The 16,322-nt window shown below is 55.6% G+C and overlaps 3 protein-coding genes across 5 annotated transcripts; 2 read left to right on the top strand and 1 right to left on the bottom strand.

Moving 5' to 3' along the window:
• The first annotated feature begins 327 nt into the window (after nt 1–327).
• DOC2A (double C2-like domains, alpha) lies at nt 328–5,104 on the top strand. Its single transcript, XM_004692009.2, has 11 exons — nt 328–393; nt 1,057–1,334; nt 1,702–1,781; nt 1,971–2,045; nt 2,134–2,243; nt 3,629–3,755; nt 3,837–3,896; nt 3,973–4,136; nt 4,254–4,335; nt 4,426–4,522; nt 4,611–5,104. Exons 2-11 carry the CDS (start codon nt 1,070–1,072, stop codon nt 4,754–4,756), a joined length of 1,206 nt encoding a protein of 401 aa, XP_004692066.1. The 5' UTR covers nt 328–393; nt 1,057–1,069; the 3' UTR covers nt 4,757–5,104.
• Nucleotides 5,105–5,169: 65 nt separating this feature from the next.
• On the bottom strand, nt 5,170–12,733 carry INO80E (INO80 complex subunit E). 3 transcript variants are annotated; one of them, XM_004692008.2, is made up of 7 exons: nt 12,488–12,733; nt 12,262–12,332; nt 12,034–12,086; nt 9,283–9,361; nt 9,076–9,187; nt 8,592–8,708; nt 5,170–5,757 (listed from the first exon to the last, which is right to left on the bottom strand). In XM_004692008.2, the coding sequence occupies exons 1-7, from the start codon at nt 12,566–12,568 to the stop codon at nt 5,536–5,538; spliced, it is 735 nt and encodes a 244-aa protein (XP_004692065.1). In that variant the 5' UTR covers nt 12,569–12,733; the 3' UTR covers nt 5,170–5,535. The 3 variants fall into 3 exon arrangements, with proteins under 3 accessions (XP_004692065.1, XP_012587374.1, XP_012587375.1); XM_012731920.1 differs by having other exon boundaries at nt 5,170–5,610; XM_012731921.1 differs by lacking the exon at nt 5,170–5,757 and adding an exon at nt 5,764–6,340.
• A 79-nt stretch (nt 12,734–12,812) lies between these two features.
• Nucleotides 12,813–15,834, top strand: HIRIP3 (HIRA interacting protein 3). Its single transcript, XM_012731918.1, has 7 exons — nt 12,813–13,322; nt 13,396–13,516; nt 13,618–13,729; nt 13,965–14,932; nt 15,029–15,197; nt 15,285–15,383; nt 15,467–15,834. The coding sequence occupies exons 1-7, from the start codon at nt 13,258–13,260 to the stop codon at nt 15,628–15,630; spliced, it is 1,698 nt and encodes a 565-aa protein (XP_012587372.1). The 5' UTR covers nt 12,813–13,257; the 3' UTR covers nt 15,631–15,834.
• The last annotated feature ends 488 nt before the right edge of the window (nt 15,835–16,322 follow it).

Raw genomic sequence — 16,322 nt, 5'->3', positions numbered from 1 at the left:
GCAGCCCGTCTCTAGCCAGTCAAGCGCCACCTCCCAGTTCCAGCGCTCGGGAACCGTAGCTGCTGATTCTGAAGGTGCCACAGGCGCACAGGACAGCCAGAGGCTTGGGGCCGCGCCCCTCCCCGCCCCCCGCCCGCCAAGCCCAGGCCGGGCCCGCCGCCTGGAAAGTCGTGGCACCTCCCCGCCCCCCGCCGCCAGCGCCGGCTCCTCTTCGCCTCCACCTCGCTCACCCCCTCCTCCCCGCACTTTCTCCTGCTCTCCCTCCCTCTCGGCTCGCACAGCCGGACTCCGCGCTCGGTTCGCCGGCCGCCCAGGGAATCGCCGGCCGCCACCGCCCAGCCTGCGCCCGCCGTCCCTCTCTTGCTTGGGCACCTGTTGGAGGCACAGAGACAGGTGCAGGGGGCTGGGCCGCTGGGGCGTGAGGGTGAGGGTGAGTGTGTGTGTGAGCCTGTGTGTGCCTACGGGGGTGTTTAGCGCTCCGGAGGCTGCAATTTCTGGTTCCACGGGAGAGCCAGTCTCAGGAGGTGTCCCCACCTTGGGCTGCAGAGCAGGGACCAGACAGGCAGGCAGAGAGATCCTGGGGGCTGAATGAAGGGACAGTGGGAAGTGAAGCCCAGATGGCTGGGCCACGGCCTGATCAGACAAGTGCCTGATGCAGAAGGGTGGACAGAGGCTCAGAGACAGAGGAGGGGCCTACGGGCTGGGGCTAGGGGGTGGGCAGGGCCCAGGGCAGAAGGAAGGGCAGGGCTGGGAAGATGACAAAAGGGCATCTGTGGGTAGGTGAGCCACAAGACTGAGGTGGAGCCAGGACCTTTCTGGGGGAGGTGGGCTGGTATCCCAACCCCCACGGAGCAAGGCTTAGGGTCTGGAGGGCCCGGCCTCCTGCCTGCCCCTCAGCTGGCACGGGCTGCCCATTCCCCCACCGCCCAGGAAGGTAACCCTCATAGCCCCGGCCCCACAGACCCCACAGGCCCCGAGGTTGCAGCCTGGCCCTGGGCCAGCAAACCGCAGGTATGAGAAGTCAACCTGGCTCACACTCACACCTCCCTCCCCCAGCCAGGGGTCCTGCATGAGGGGCCGCAGGAGCGACCGCATGACCATCAACATCCAGGAGCACATGGCCATCAACGTGTGCCCTGGGCCCATCCGGCCCATCCGCCAGATCTCCGACTACTTCCCCCGCCGGGGACCAGGACCTGAAGGGGGCGGAGGGGGCTTCGGGGAGGCTCCTGCTGGTCTGGCGCCACTAGCCCTGGCTCCCCCTGCAGCCCTCCTAGGGGCCACCACACCTGAGGAGGGCGCTGAGGTGGACAGCTATGACTCGGATGATACTAGTGAGTTGGGGGGCTTGAGGGCCCCAGGGTTCTCACGGGCGGGAGGGCCCCCAGGCTGCTGGGGAGGGGCTGGGGCCCTGGGGGTGTGCCTGGGGAAGGTGATGGGCACTGTCGCCACAGCTGCAGTCAGTATAGAGATTACAGCTTCAGCAAGGCTCAATATTCAATATTTCTGCTGAGACACTCCTCAGCCACCCACACAGCCCCAGTGGCGGCCCAGCCGGGGACCCAGACGCGTACAGGCTTGCAGGCTGACAGACACGCAAAACACTTCCACAGCCGACACACACATCCAGCCTGCCCGCCAGTCTCGCATACACACCTGGCTGCACACACCAACTCATGCCATCTCTTTCCTCCTCTGCAGCCGCCCTGGGCACACTGGAGTTTGATCTTCTCTACGACCAGGCCTCCTGCACACTGCACTGTAGTATCCTCAGGGCCAAGGTGGGCACACCCTGCCTCCCCAGCCTTGGTCTGGTTTGCCTCCAGTTTCCATTCACCCTCCCTTACCCAAGCCAGGCCCCAAACCCCCTTCCCTCCCCCCCCCACCTCTCTTCTTGGCTGTCTAACCTCAAAGACCCAGCCCTGCAGAGAGAGGGTGTTCTCAGCCCTCCCTCCATCCCTCCTCTCCAGGGCCTCAAGCCCATGGATTTCAATGGCCTGGCCGACCCTTATGTCAAGCTGCACTTGCTGCCTGGAGCCTGCAAGGTACTAGCCTCCTCCCTCCCAAGCTTGAGCCACTTGGGGGTTGGCATGTCTGCTCTGAATCCCCCCAATGTTTGTCTCTACACCTCAGGCCAATAAGCTGAAAACTAAGACTCAGAGGAACACGCTGAATCCCGTGTGGAACGAGGACCTGACATACAGCGGAATTACAGATGACGACATCACTCACAAGGTGCTCAGGTGAGGGCTCCATCCTCCCTGTACCAAGGATTCCAGCTCAGCCTCTCCTCTGGGACAGCTGGCATCCCGCCCTTCTTTGGTTGGTTGATCTCCCTCTCACCAAGCCTCTCTGAAATGCTGAGGAACAATCGGTGGCTCCCTATTCCCTTTGGCAACAGGCCAAAATGGCTCCCTACCCCCACACATCTCCCGCTGTTCTGCAACAGGATTGTTCTCTTCAAATCAGACAGGTACATTACTTCTGACCTTTGTTCTCTCTCTTCCACCTGGAACGCATTCCCTGCTTCTGCCCAAATCCCACCATTTGAGGTTCTGCCTCCTGAAAGCTTTCTCTGCTCACCGATGCCTCAGAGCCTCTGGTGCAGATCCCGGCAGCAGATATCTGCTCTGCCTCTCCCCCATCCATAAGGAGGGGTCCTTTCCTGTCCTTCAGGGACAGGCAAACTGCTCCGTTATCCCCGAAGGTGGAGCTGTGTGGGCAGTAACCCCTGGGGGGGAGTGAAGGCTCGAGAAAGGCCATTTCACTTGTTCTAGGCCATAGCAGGTTTGCATCAGGGCCGGAGCATGGTCAGGGTTGTCTTAGGCAGATCATCTTGATGCTGGGTGTGGGGGGCTGGAAGTGAGGACAGAGGCTGAGGCCAGAGGACTGGCCCCACATACTTCAGATTTGAGAGGAGAACTAAACAACTGCATGCTCACTCTCTCAGGCCCAGCCCTGGGCTGCTCATTTTTACGTTTCTTTGACTTGATCCTCATAGTAGCTTTGGGTACTCATGACACATGGGTAGAGTCTATAGATGGAGCGTGAAGCTTAGGGAAGTCAGGTGACCTGCCCAAGGTCACACAGATAGCTAGTACATGTCGGACCTAGGATTTGAACACCCCTGTGTGACATGTGACACAGGACTCAAGAGTGACAGCAGAAGAAAACACAGGGAGCCACAGGAGATACAAAAGTAAAAGCAATCATTTCTCAATCCCTGTGCTTCCTGTCCAAGGCCTAAGGCCTGTCCTGAGGCTTCAATCTCTGACCCACTCACACTCAGTGAGACCCCACTTCCCCAGGCTGTGAATGGGAGCAATGCGGGAGGGGGTGGTCTCCAAATATTTATGAGGGTCTCCTCTAGTAGCTGATGGATCAGGGACAGAACAGGTAGATGGAAAGGGGGAGGAGAGAGGAGTGGGGCAATTCGGAGCATCCTCCTTCAGCTCCAGGCCTGGTGCTTACCACACAGCCCCCAGGAGACAGCCCACTTTGCAGATGGAGTTTAGGGCAGAGCTGAGACCAACATCAGGTGCTCGGAGCTTGGTCGGAGGACCTTTCTCCCACTCTGGAGTAGAGCTCAGGTACCCCAGGAGGCCCTGACCCTGCAGTTCCCTGCCAGGATCTCTGTCTGTGACGAGGACAAGCTAAGCCACAATGAGTTTATTGGGGAGATCCGCGTACCCCTCCGCCGCCTCAAGCCTTCACAGAAGAAGCATTTTAACATCTGCCTGGAGCGCCAGGTCCCGGTCAGTGTGGGGCTCGGGACACCAGGGTGAGGGGGGCACCAGAGAGGTCAGATTTCTGGAAACTTCTCTTTGCCCTCTCAGCTGGCTTCACCCTCTTCCATGTCGGCGGCACTGAGGGGCATCTCCTGTTACCTGAAGGAGGTGAGGTAGCTCACAGGGACCACATCTGGGCGGGAGGTGGTGAGGATGCAGGCTGACCCCCGTGTCTGCCCGGTAGCTCGAACAGGTGGAGCAGGGGCCCGGGCTGCTGGAAGAGCGCGGGCGCATCCTGCTGAGCCTCAGCTACAGCTCGCAGCGCAGGGGGCTGCTGGTGGGCATCGTGCGCTGTGCTCACCTGGCTGCCATGGATGTCAACGGCTACTCCGACCCCTACGTCAAGACGTGAGCCTCGTCCTGCCCCAGGGCCCACCCTCCCCTATACAGGGAGCTTGACCCTTGCCCCACCCCCTGGGCCTGGCCTAGCTCTGACCATCGCATGCCCCACGCCTGCCTTGACAGGTACTTGAGGCCAGATGTGGATAAAAAGTCCAAGCATAAAACATGTGTGAAGAAGAAGACTCTGAACCCAGAATTTAATGAGGTAAATGCGGAGGGACCAAAAATTGAGGTACACTAGGGGGAGGGCCCGGAGGGCAGCCCCTCACGGAAGGCACGGCTTACCCCGTCACAGGAGTTTTTCTATGAGATGGAGCTCTCCGCCCTAGCCACGAAGACCCTGGAAGTCACAGTCTGGGACTATGACATAGGCAAATCCAATGACTTCATCGGTGAGGCAGCAGCCTGTTAGGTGGGGCGCCGGGCGGGCTAGCGGGGGGAGGCGGGCCCTCATTCTGCTGGCTTCTCTGTTCTCCTCAGGCGGCGTCTCTCTGGGGCCCGGCGCCCAGGGCGAGGCCCGGAAGCACTGGAGCGAGTGTCTGCAGCAGCTGGACACAGCCCTGGAGCGCTGGCACACCTTGACCAACGAGCTGCCCGCTGCGGCTGGGGCATTCCCCTCAGCCTGAGCAGTGGACAGCTGCCCGGCACAGGCCCTGACCCGCAGGGCCGGGTCCAGTACCCAACCTTCGCACGAGTGTGTTGCACGTTTACACGGGGTCGATGCCCCACCCTGCACTACCTGTCTTATTTCGTGAGAGTCTCTGTGACCGTGGGTCTGTCTTCTTGTGAGGGACGTGGAGATCTATATTCACATATGCAAACCTACTCCTGCCTGACTTGCTACTACACGTGAAATATGCAACAAACCACCTGCCCTGTGCACCCTGCAGGGGTCCTGCCAGCGCCCCACCCCAGGCCCCGCCGCTGCTGCTCTCTCCTGCCTCTCCAGGCTGCCCGTCTCCCCTCCCCCACAGGGAGGAGGATGGATTAGGGGGGGTTTGGAGGAGAATGTTTCCAAAAAAGAAAAGGACAAAAAACAAAAAAGAGCCACTCCTTTAATACAGAATCTTCACTGAAAAACGAAACAAAAACCTAGCCCTGTACAGCTGCCCTTAAAGGGGGGTCACTGCAGGGTCTCTGCCTCTCTGAGAGGTGGCAGATGCTCCCGGTCACTCACGAAGTAACTGCTCCCTGGAGGAGGCCGGGATGTGAGGGCAGGGCCCACGTCCCCTGGTGAGAGGCCCACTCCCGGGTCCCGGGGGACATTCATGCATGTTGACGCCTTTTCTGATTGTGTCAGTGGCCGCAGCATGGCAACTGAGTGCCAATAAACGTCTCTGCGGAAGCTGGGGGCTCGTGTGTGCTGGCACAGAGGGTGCTGGGCAGGAGCGAGGGCAGAGGGTGGTCACTCCGGGATGTCGATCACCAGGTCATCATCCCCATCCAGGGCATCGTCCCCACTGCCCGCATCGCTGAACATCTGCCGAGGGACGGAGCTCAGGATCGTGGGTGGAGGCAGCTTGGGAGGGGGCAGGGGGGCCAGGGCTGCCCCTACCCCAGCCCCAGAACCCCGGCCAGGGAAGGTCAGTGGCCCTCCCACAGGGCAATCGGGGGGTCCCACCGCCATCTGCAGTAGGGGGAGAAACAGAGGGAAGGCTTGTCAGGGAGGCGCTGGGACTCTTTGGAGGCTGGCACTGTACTTGTCAGCACTGCTGGGTGGGAGGAAGGGACACAGGCTTATTTAGGCCAGGCCAGTTCATGTGGCACCAGGGGGCCTGCCCCACCTCAGCCCCTTCAGAGTCTCAAGTACCTGGGGGTGAGGGGTGGAGATGGAGGTGGGGATGAGGGTGCTGGGAGTGGGGTGGGGTGTCTCACAGGAAACCAGGAGGGAAAGACCAGGCCCTGCCCTTGCCAGGGAGGCAGCTCAGCTACTCCCAAAGAGCAGCTGGTGCCAGAGTCAGAGCTGGCCTGGTGTGCCTGCCTGCCTCTGGGGGGCTCAGATACCACCTGCCACCACTGCCTCCTCTCCCTCTTCCTCCTGTGTTCTAGGTCTTCACCCTCACTGTTGAGGCTTTTACCTCTGGGAATGGCCTTGACCAAGCCATTTTTCAGCTCACCTGGGCTACGAAACCAGCTTCCTAACTAGACTTCCTGCCGTCAGCCTCCCCCAGATGCAGCTCTTCCTCCACACTGCAGCCAGAGCTCGCTCGCTAAAACAAGCCTGCACTTGTCATTGCTCCACTCAAGAGCCTCAGGCTCCTCACTGTCCTAGACAGGCAGTCGGGGTGCCTGACAGTAGTGGGGTCCCTCCACTTGCAGTGTCCTTTTCTATTTAAGAGTCCTGCTATGTCTCTGGAGGCCTCTGTCTAGCCCAGGCCTCCAGCCCTATCCTTGCCAGGACCCCATGGGAGGCTCTGCAGGCTTCATACTTGGTCAGTGGGCACAAGCTGAGTGGTCGGTGGGCACATGAGTAGCCAGGATTCAAACCTGGTTAAACCTGATGGCAGTCCAGGCTCTGACCCTCTTCTTTCCCTCCCCTCCGCTCAGACTTGCTACCTATCTCCTCAGCCCAAGTCACGCAAGAGCTTCGGTGATGCCGACCTTTACAGCAACATCCAGACTGGGCGCTCAGGCCTTCTGCCATCCCACCCCCCCCCAGCCCCGTTACCCAGTTCTTTCTTGTCACTCGTGTTCCAGCCCAAGTGACCTTTCTGCCATGTCTGTCCCTGTCCTCCTCTCTGCTGCTGCTTTGACCTGGACTGTCCATGACCTGGACTGTCCAAATCTCATGCATGCTGGGCACAAATGTTACCTCTTCTTTAGGGCCTTCTCTGATTTATCCCCTTCCTTATGCACAATTCTGAGGGTCTCTTTGAAGCAACATTTTCTCTGCTGATATGCCAAGACTCCACTTCCTGGCAGCTCAGGATCCAGTATCAACCAGAAAGCCTTGAACATGTTCCATCCCACACCTCTATCCCTATGCGCCAGGCTCCACTCATCTTTCCCATCCTGCCCTCCAGGTCAGGAGCAAAAACCCTACTCTGTAGAGCAAATGGCTGTAACATCATCCCGTTTCAGGCTCAAGAACCAGTTAAGGTCACAGACAGAGAGGAAGTGGCAGAGCTGGGATTTGAACTTTGAACCTACAGTCCTCACGACCACAAACGGCCTCCCCCATCTTCTGCTGTCTAGTCCACGCGACTTGACAGCTGTCTCGCCTGGTCCAATTCCACTTTTATTTCCCAGCTGGAAGGGCCCTGTGCCTTCCCTGTGTCCTCATCTTTTCTGGACGTCACCCACATTCTCCCACTCCACGCTGATGTCGTCCAAACACATGCCCAGGGGTCCCAGGCTCCCAGCCGGTTATCTCACGGGACTTCCAAGAGCGCATCAACATGTTCAAAACCAAATTCTTCATCTTCCCTCCCAATCTCAGAAAAAGGCTACTTCAGTCCGTCACTGGTCTGAGCCCCGAAGTCCAGTCACTCCACTCTTGACTTCCTACAGCCCACTCTGGTGCTCCAGCCTTCCTGTGGGTCCCTCTCGAAAGAGAACTGTGATCAGCTCTCCACTGCTACCTGGGTTTACTGCAGTGCTGCTTTGGCGGTCTCTCCACTTTCTTCTTCACTTCCCTTCCCCACCCCCATCTACACGCTGCTCAGCACAGCCACAAGCTCGTTAGCACGTGATCAGATTTACACTGTGCCCATCGTCCCTGAAGGTTCCCGTTCCAAGGCACAAGCCAAAGCCTCCACAGTACTTGAAAGGCTGGACACCACCTGGCAGCAGGGATTCTCCGACCACTCTCCCCTTTCTTCTCTCCTCACGCTGGCCTTCCTACACTTGAACAAGGCAGACACATGGTTTGCTCTCATCTCCCCACAGTTTCTGACCAAGTTATAACCCGGAAGACCCAAGCAAAAATACCTGCTCCTGTCTACTCTGGTGCTTCCCATAATCTTTACTTGACTCCATCTTTCTGCCTTGATCCTACTTATCTTGTCTTCATTCCGCCTGTCTTACCGGAATAGGGCCTCTGCAAAGGCAGTTTTGTCTGCTCGCTACAACATCTGCAGTACCGGGGACAGGTGCTCCAGAAACAATCGATCACGTTGGTTTGACCATTCATTTTACAGACCTAGAATCTGAGCCCTAGAGAACTGGGACCTCTTGAGGTAGCCTGACTCTTGGGGGAGGGGGGGCGCGGTGGTAGCACAAGTGGATTTGATTCTAGATGCAAGTCTGCCTGGCCCAGCCATACCAGCATGTCAGGACAGAACCCCAGGCATCTTCACTGTCCCCCAAGGCTCCTCTTGCCCCCAATTTGTCTGAAGTGCCTGTGAGTTGAAACTTCTCTGATCCACCCCTGGGCTGGGCCCCCGGCCCCTTCTGAGCCTCCCTCAGACAGCTGTCCTCCTGCCATTCTGGCCCCTCCCTAGCACCCCCAGATAAGGGTACCTTGAGTTTCCGGGGCAGGCGGGGTCGTTTCTCCCGCTTGGGCCTCAGGGGGCTGGGCTCAGTCAGCTGCAGGGCCAGGTAGTCAGAAGGGAATGGGGGGTAGGGGGGGGAAGTCAGCTGCAGGTGGGGGTTGGGATGGAGATGGGGATGGAGTGGATGGGTGGGTTGAAGGGGAGAAATGCAAACGGGAGAATGGAAAAACAAGAGATGGTGATGAGTGCGGCTCCTGAGAACAAAGGGGAGCGGACAGCAGCAGGACTACGTCCTGGGGTCTGCTCTCCTCAGTCACGTGTGTCCCCACTCCTACGCCAGAGATGGGCAGTCCCGGCTCACACCCCTCCGGGGACACTCGTTGGGCACACCCGGACCGATGTCCCCAGAGTCGGGCCAGCTGCATCCTCAGGTCTGGGCCCTCTGCCCAGCTGATGCCCTCTTAATTCCCAGGCATCTTAGTTACCACTTACCACCCTTGACCCCAACTCACCGAGCTCAGGTATGGGGAGGGGGCCCCGGAGGCTTGAAGGGGAAACCCTGTTGAAGGAGGCAAGGAGAGGCTGGAGGGGGAGGGGGCACCCCCCAGTGGAGGGCTTCTCTTCCTGGAGAAAGGACAGGGGAGGGAGTCAGAGGCAGCGAGGAAGCCCAGGGGCCTCCCACCCCACCCTTCCCGAGAAGAATGGCGGCTTCTTCTCACCTCTTGGGGGCTGGCGTGTCCGACAACTTTGGTGTCCCTTCTGTCTCGCTGTTATCTGAAGATGCAGTGGCATCTGAGTCTGTGAGGGGGGAGGGCTGGTCAGTGTGTGCGGGATGAGGGGTCACTGTCTGCCTCAGAAGGGTGTAATCTTCTGAGGGAAGTTCTACAGAAGGGTTCCAGGGGAATCTGACTCCACAGGTTGGTTCATGTGCTATTTTGGGGAGCCCTAAGTTTCCCCAGCTTCTTAAAATATCATTTAAAACCTACATTCTGCCTGGGCTTCTGTATGATAACACATCTGTCAAGAATTTACTATGAGCCAGGCTCTAAATGGGCACTTCACGTTTACCATCTAGCCTACATAAGCATTCAAGGAGGAAGCAGGACAATTCATTTCTACTTTGCAGAGGTCCCTGAGGCTCAGAAAATGGGCTTTGGGGCTTGAGATCTTGAGCCTAGGTCTGCGACTCCTTGACTATCTTTTTAGCTTCTGTTTCTGCTCTACTCCCCATCTAGGATTTTCTCCCTTTACCCCTAGAACCTCCCCTTCCCCATCATCTGGCTTTATTATCTACCTTCATCTATTCCATCAAATTGCTACACCAGGCCACCACCAAGGCAAAGCTACCTGCTATGCAATCTTACTTCTGTCACCATAGCCCATTCCAACCACACAATGACTTTGAAGCTAAACATGGTCACATCCTTCCTGGATGTCCCCCCTGCCTGCAAGCATTAGAAAGTGTTTCTTCATCTGGCCTCAAGCTACCTTCCTGGTCTCCCAAGCAAACTGTCCTCTATACAACATGCCAATCAATTTCCTTAAAAAGGAATTTCCTGGGCCCTCCCTGGTGACTCAGCAGGTTAAAGCACAGTACTAAGAAGCTAAAGCCACTTCAGCATGAGTTCAATCCCTGCCCCGAGGTGACCCACATGGCGCGGCAGACCTCCCCTGACCCGCTCAAGGCTCCCCTCAGGAGTGTACTTCATCAGTCGTCCTGTTCTGCTCCCCACTCTGTCTCTGGTGAATCCTCTCACTGCCCCACACCTCTGGCCTGTACCCTAGTTCTGTATGCATAAATTAATAAATCTTTAAAAAAAAATTTCCCAGATCTTCTCCTCTACTTAGAAGTCCCATCACTCACCTAACCACCACTACTCATGACACATACCACTCCGTTCCCTCCTCAGATAGATCCCTTTAAGACACAGCTTAAACGCTACCTGTGAGATATCTTCTCTGAGAACTCTCTCCTCTCCCATCACGGCTCTTCTCACACTGTGTTAAAACACAGGTTAGACGTCTCCCTGACCAGACTGCAGGCTTCCCTGGGTGTCTCTGGCTCTTGCTTGCATATAGCCAACTCTGTGTACATGATTATTTCATGCCTCCTGTGCTATACTCCCCTCAAACAGTAAGTTCACTGAACACCTTAGGGAAGGGGCAGGCGAACAATGAGAGGCTAGAATAAAAGTTGACTTCTGCCATGTCTACATGAGCTGGCTCTGGCCTACTTCTGACCTCATCTACTGTCCTCCCCTAACATGTGAATGAATGGGCGGTGCGTGTTCCAATACAACACTGCTTACAAAAACGAGCAGCCTGCTTGGCAGCTGCCTGCTGACCCCAGCTCTAGGCCAGTGTTTAAAGGCACCATGGAGAGAGGTGACTGTGACGGGCATGGTTCACGAGACCCCCACCCTGGTATAGGGACACAAATGCCCACCTTAGGGATTTCTCAAACTGTGGGCCTCAACCTATTAGTGGGTCATGAATTCGCTGGTTTGTAACCAGCATTTAAATAAATAGCAGCTGCCTAAAATAGTTCCAGAAAGAATTATACTGCTTTAAGTTTCGTCTTATAAGTATGTATGCTGAAACCAGTTATGATGCTAAGATACATCATCCATGGTAAATGATGACAAATAAAAGATCTGAAAACACTGCCCAGTGTGTTTCAGACCTGCTCTTCAAACCAGCCTCCTCACCGCAGGGCACCTACATTTGCTATTCCCTGTCTCCCTCTCACTAGAATCTGCACAAGATTACGTTCATCTCATTTAGGTACTGGCTCAAACATTACTTTCTGAAATATTCCTTTGTTGAGGATTCTGAGTCATTGCCTGCTACCTGCTTTTCTATAGCCTGCAAAGTAAGAATGGCTTCTACATTTTAAGTTTTGGGGGAAAAGAGAAAAATATTTCACTACATGTGATTACATGAAATTGGAATTTTAGTGTCCATACATGAAGTTTTATTGAAACACAGCCATGCTCATTTATTGATCTAGCACCTATGGCTGTTTTTGTACAACAGCACAGCTATGGAAATAAAACAAAGATTGTATGTCTTGCAAAGCTTAAAACGTTTATCAGTTGGACTTTTACGGGATAGATTTATCTACCTCTGATTTACTCCAATCCCTACCACCAAACCCAAGTTTTATTCCTCTCTAGATTTATTGCTATTTAGTAGTCTAGTTCCTTGATACTAATTACTGCCAACAAGAATACAACACTCCAAAAGGCTTTGTCCATTTTGGTTACCATGTATCCCTGGTGCAAAGCACAATGCTTGAAACAGTAGTTGTAGACGCTCAATAAATACTTGAAAGAATGGTAGAGGTGGAAGGCAAGCAACTAGGCCACCGAAGGCCGCATCAATCTCCACAGCCTAATAGGAGGGGCCCAGGAAGCTTGCCGAAGTGCCCGGAGTCATGTCCTCCACCAATTTTTCATGACCTTGCTCACCAGAAGAGTCTTCATCCACGTTCTCATACTGCAGAAGCCGGTCTAGGAGAAAACTGAAGAGGCAGGGAGAACCGTTTTTATTCCCACCAGCAAGGTTCTTCAGGGCTCCCATCCTCCCCAAGGTGGGCACCATGCATTTGTGGCCCCAGTCCAAGACGGGGTCCGAATATAAATACATAGGAGCCCTACCACCCTTCCACCTTCCCTCTCCCGGCTAATATGTCTCACCTCTTGTCCCGGGACACCTTCAGCAATTTCCTCTGTGCCTTTCTCAGTTCCTCCTGGAAGCACTCGTGTTCCTGTATCACAGGCCATGTGGGCGCTGAGCCAACGGCCGTTCTTAAAGCCGCCCAGAACCCGAGGTCAATTCACCTGAATTCCTTTGCAAGTAGGTAAACTGAGGTTCTACCAGTACCAGGCCTTGCCCCCCACAACCTCTCCACCCCACACTCACGTAGATGAGGAACTTGAGCTTGCGCTTCAGGTTCCGGTATTTCTTCTTGTAGTCCACTTCGCCGTCCGCCGGCCCGTTCATGACCGGCCCCGGGAACAGAGCTCCAGCTAGCCGGAGTCCCGCTACCCCAGGCCGGCTCAGCCCGGCCTCTCACGCCTCCACTTCCGGAGACTCAGCAAGACTGTACGCCAGACTACAACTCCCGGCGTACCCCTCGCCTGGGGCCCGAAACCGACAAGCCCGGCCTCTGGGGGAAGACCAGGAAATAAACGTTGCTTTCAAGGGATGCGCCGAAGTCGGCGTCGCAGCGACGCGATGACGTCATAACGACGGCGGGCGCGGAAGGGCGTCCTGTTACTAAATGTGCTTAGTGATTTTGAAAGCCACACGATTTTCCCTCAGGGATGCCTAGTCTCCAGGCAAGGATGCCTGTTCCATTGCTTTTCCAAATAACAGCGGCCTAGCTGGTGCCCGTGGCCACGGACGGAGAGCGTCGCGAGTTGATTACGTTCACTTGCCGGCGCCAAGTCGGTTTCTAACGCGAAACTTAAAACGATTCGTTAAGAAAAGAAAGGAGCCGCGTGACCAACTGTCCGAGGAAAGCAAATTTTGCCTGTCAAAGTTCTCGGCCCAAGCGGCACGCGACTGATACACAACGGCCCCTCGCCTCACGGCGCCACCACACTGCGCGTGCGCAAACTCCTGTCCCACACGCGGACGGAGGCCGAGAAGAAAAAAAGGCGGGAGCCGCCAATTTCAGGTGGGGCAAAATGGCGCGGGAGAAGGAGATGCAAGAGTTCACCCGTAGCCTCTTCCGAGGCCGCCCGGACCTCAGGTGCATAGGGACTTGGGGGTTGGAACGGGCAGGGGCGGGACGGGGACTCCATTTTGACACCATGTCTCCACAGCACGCTCACACACTCCATCGTGCGGCGGCGGTTCTTGGCTCACGCGGGCCGCGACCGCCTGGAACCCGCGGAGAAGCAGGCACTGAAGAGGCTAGTGGAGGAGGAGCTTCTGAAGATGCAGGTGTGGGCTGCGGTCTGGGCCCCGGGAGGTGGGGCGTGTTGCCTGGGAGGCGGGGCGAAGCCGCCGGGGTAACCCTTTGGCTACTCTTGATGCTCACACAGGGGGATGAAGCTAGTGCTAGGGAAGAGAAGCTAGACCTTGCCAAGGCGAAGAGGCCTCCCACCCCCTGCAGTGACACAGAGAGAAAGAGGTTCCGCTTCAATTCAGAGTCAGGTTAGTGCCTTCTGCATGCTTGGTTCATTCAGGAGGTTTTTAGTGTGCATGTATTATGACTCAAGGTATCAGATGAAGGGCCGAGGCCACTGAATCAGGAGCCAGGAACAGGTGAACTGATAGCTGTGTTTCCTGATGCTCTTCCCACTATCCACCTGTCAAAACAGGCAACTTGTTAAAAACAAGAAAGGACAAGAAGAAACTGGCTGAACCTTCTCTTCTCTCCACAATCTAGAGCACAGTTCTGCAGCCTCCAGTCCAGAGCGCCTCAGACCCCCAGCAAAGAACAAGATGGCAGCAGGAGTCAGTGTGGCCAAGGAGAATCCAAGGAACTCCTCAAAGAAAACAGTTGAGAGCAGCGATGAGGAAGAACAGCAGAAGAACCTGGTGAAGGAGAGCAGTGAGGAGGATGGTTCTGCCAAAACAAATAAAGTCTGGAAAGAGAGCAGTGAGGAAGAGGAAGAGGTAGAAGAAGAGGAAAAGGGGCACAAAGGCAGGACTAGGAAGAAAACTATGACAAATAACAAGCAAGCTTCAGGCAACACCTCAGACAGGATGCAGGAGGCCACGGAGGAAAGTGAGGACAGCGAGGAGGAGGACCCTGAACAGAGGACAGGAAAGAAGGCAGAGAGAAAGAGACAAGCTAAAAGCCACAAGGAAGGTAAAAAGGAGAGTGGAGACGAGACCCTAGCCAAAAAGGAAGAGGACAGTGAGGAAGAGGAGGATTGGAAGCCCAAAGCCCAGAGTAATGGTGGGAAAAGGCCAGCTTGGGAGGAGCGGAGCTGTAAACAGAAAAGCAGGGCAGTAAGCCTGCCAGGGGACTGGGGAGACAGAGAGGAACAGAAGGAAAAAGTAGCAGCTGGTGGTGGGGATAACAGCAGGGGTGATGAAGCGACCTCAGTGCAGAGAAAGAGGAAGGTCGGGACCCAGTGGAAAGATGGGAAAAAGCAGAGTGGAAGTAGCGAGGAGGATGAAGACAGCTGTAGGACAGTAGAAACAAGTACTAAAGGCACAGGAAAGACAGCTCAAGCGGGCAGCCTCAGTGGTGAGGACAGTGACTCAGAGAGGGAGGTGAGTGACAGCGAGTCAGAGGGGAGACCCAAAGGGGAGAAGAACCGCTCTTCCAAGAAGAGTTCCAAGAAAGGCAGGGCACGAAGCTCCTCCTCTTCCTCAGATGGCAGTCCAGAACCCAAAGGGACTAAGGTAAGGGTGAAGACAGGGTGGGAGGCCACTATCTGGGAAAAGCAAGACTCTTGACTCAAGCCCAGGTTTGGCCTCTTGCTGCTCTCTCCTTGCCAGGCGGACTCTAATCGCAGAGGTGAGGATCACCCAGCTGTGATGAGGCTCAAGCGCTATATTCGTGCCTGTGGTGCCCACCGCAACTACAAGAAGCTGCTGGGCTCCTGCCGCTCTCACAAGGAGCGTCTGAGTGTCCTCCGGGCAGAGCTGGAAGCCCTGGGCATGAAGGGTGAGGTGGGGCGTGTCCTGGGAGATGTAGGGAAGGGCCTGGGCTGCCGGGAAAGGGGGTCATGAGCCTGAGCCTTTTCTGCCCCAGGTAACCCTTCCCTAGAGAAATGTCGGGCTCTGAAGGAAAAGCGGGAGGAGGCAGCAGAGGTCGCCTCCTTGGACATTACTAACATTATCAACTGTTCAGGTGAGGTGAGGCACTTTCAATTCTTCAGGAGCAGATGAAGCTTGGACCTTCTCACACAACTTATCTATCACTTCTTCCCATAGGTCGACCCCGCAGACGCACCGCTTGGAACCCTTCAGGAGAAGCAGCGCTCCCAGGGGAGCTATACCGCAGAACCTTGGACTCAGAGGAAGAGCGATCCCGCCCCCCACCCCCAGATTGGTCGCACATGCGTGGCATCATTAGCAGTGATGGCGAGAGTAACTGAGTTGCCCACTTTGCACTTGTATAAACTGTTCACAACACCCCCACCCTGTGCCTGCACAAATCATAAGTGGATTTCTTCAGAGAAGACTTGCAGCCCCAGGAACATGGTGGGATTCTACTCCACATTTTCAGTTCAAGATGTTTCAACAGGGTTATTATTTTTAAGACTTATTAATAAAGGAATGTTTGAGTCACCTCTTCAAAACTGGTCCCCCACTCTCACTTCTTGTACTTTGGGCCAGGAAACTGAGGTAGCCACTGCCACCCCTGGTCTGCTTCCCTTTCCTTTCCCCAAATTCTCAAAAGAAATCTCAGCTTCCAGACCCTGCCATCTAGTCTGCCACCAGCTCAGAGGAAAATATGGTTCCTATCCTAACTCCAGCCTGAGCAGTGGGCCTCTCTGTTCACCATGCTTTTAGCTGAAAACCTAGTTGGAAGAAGTGAATAATTGGCTTGAAGAATGAGAAACACAAAATGAAATGACTAGGAATAGCTGGTGTTTATATATGTCTTTCTGGACCCTCTGGAAACAGCCAGACTCAGCCTTAAAGGGATGGGTACAGAGAGCTCACAAATCAATGTAGCTGGCTATTAAAAAAAAGCCAATAAGGTCACTTTGAGGCTTCACAGGAATTCTTGGTGAAGCTGTTGGTGAGCTTGGGCTGCCAAAGGGCTCTGTGAAGTGAAGCTTCT

This window comes from Condylura cristata, unplaced genomic scaffold (genome assembly GCF_000260355.1).
Source record: "Condylura cristata isolate star-nosed mole 26May11 unplaced genomic scaffold, ConCri1.0 scaffold00032, whole genome shotgun sequence".
Lineage (NCBI taxonomy): Eukaryota > Metazoa > Chordata > Mammalia > Eulipotyphla > Talpidae > Condylura > Condylura cristata.
This window is presented reverse-complemented; position numbering and strand designations above follow the sequence as displayed.

Excerpts from the sequence above, each read along its gene's own strand:
- HIRIP3 (XM_012731918.1), top strand. The coding sequence starts at position 13,258 with ATGGCGCGGGAGAAGGAGATGCAAGAGTTCACCCGTAGCCTCTTCCGA. Across the intron at positions 13,517-13,617 it reads AGGAGCTTCTGAAGATGCAG|GGGGATGAAGCTAGTGCTAG; the intron begins GTGTGGGCTGCG and ends ATGCTCACACAG. Across the intron at positions 14,933-15,028 it reads CAGAACCCAAAGGGACTAAG|GCGGACTCTAATCGCAGAGG; the intron begins GTAAGGGTGAAG and ends TCTCCTTGCCAG.
- DOC2A (XM_004692009.2), top strand. The coding sequence starts at position 1,070 with ATGAGGGGCCGCAGGAGCGACCGCATGACCATCAACATCCAGGAGCAC. Across the intron at positions 3,756-3,836 it reads GCCTGGAGCGCCAGGTCCCG|CTGGCTTCACCCTCTTCCAT; the intron begins GTCAGTGTGGGG and ends TTGCCCTCTCAG. Across the intron at positions 4,336-4,425 it reads TGAACCCAGAATTTAATGAG|GAGTTTTTCTATGAGATGGA; the intron begins GTAAATGCGGAG and ends ACCCCGTCACAG.
- INO80E (XM_004692008.2), bottom strand. The coding sequence starts at position 12,568 with ATGAACGGGCCGGCGGACGGCGAAGTGGACTACAAGAAGAAATACCGG. Across the intron at positions 12,087-12,261 it reads AAGGTGTCCCGGGACAAGAG|TTTTCTCCTAGACCGGCTTC; the intron begins GTGAGACATATT and ends CTGCCTCTTCAG. Across the intron at positions 8,709-9,075 it reads CCTCCCCATACCTGAGCTCG|CTGACTTCCCCCCCCTACCC; the intron begins GTGAGTTGGGGT and ends CCCCACCTGCAG.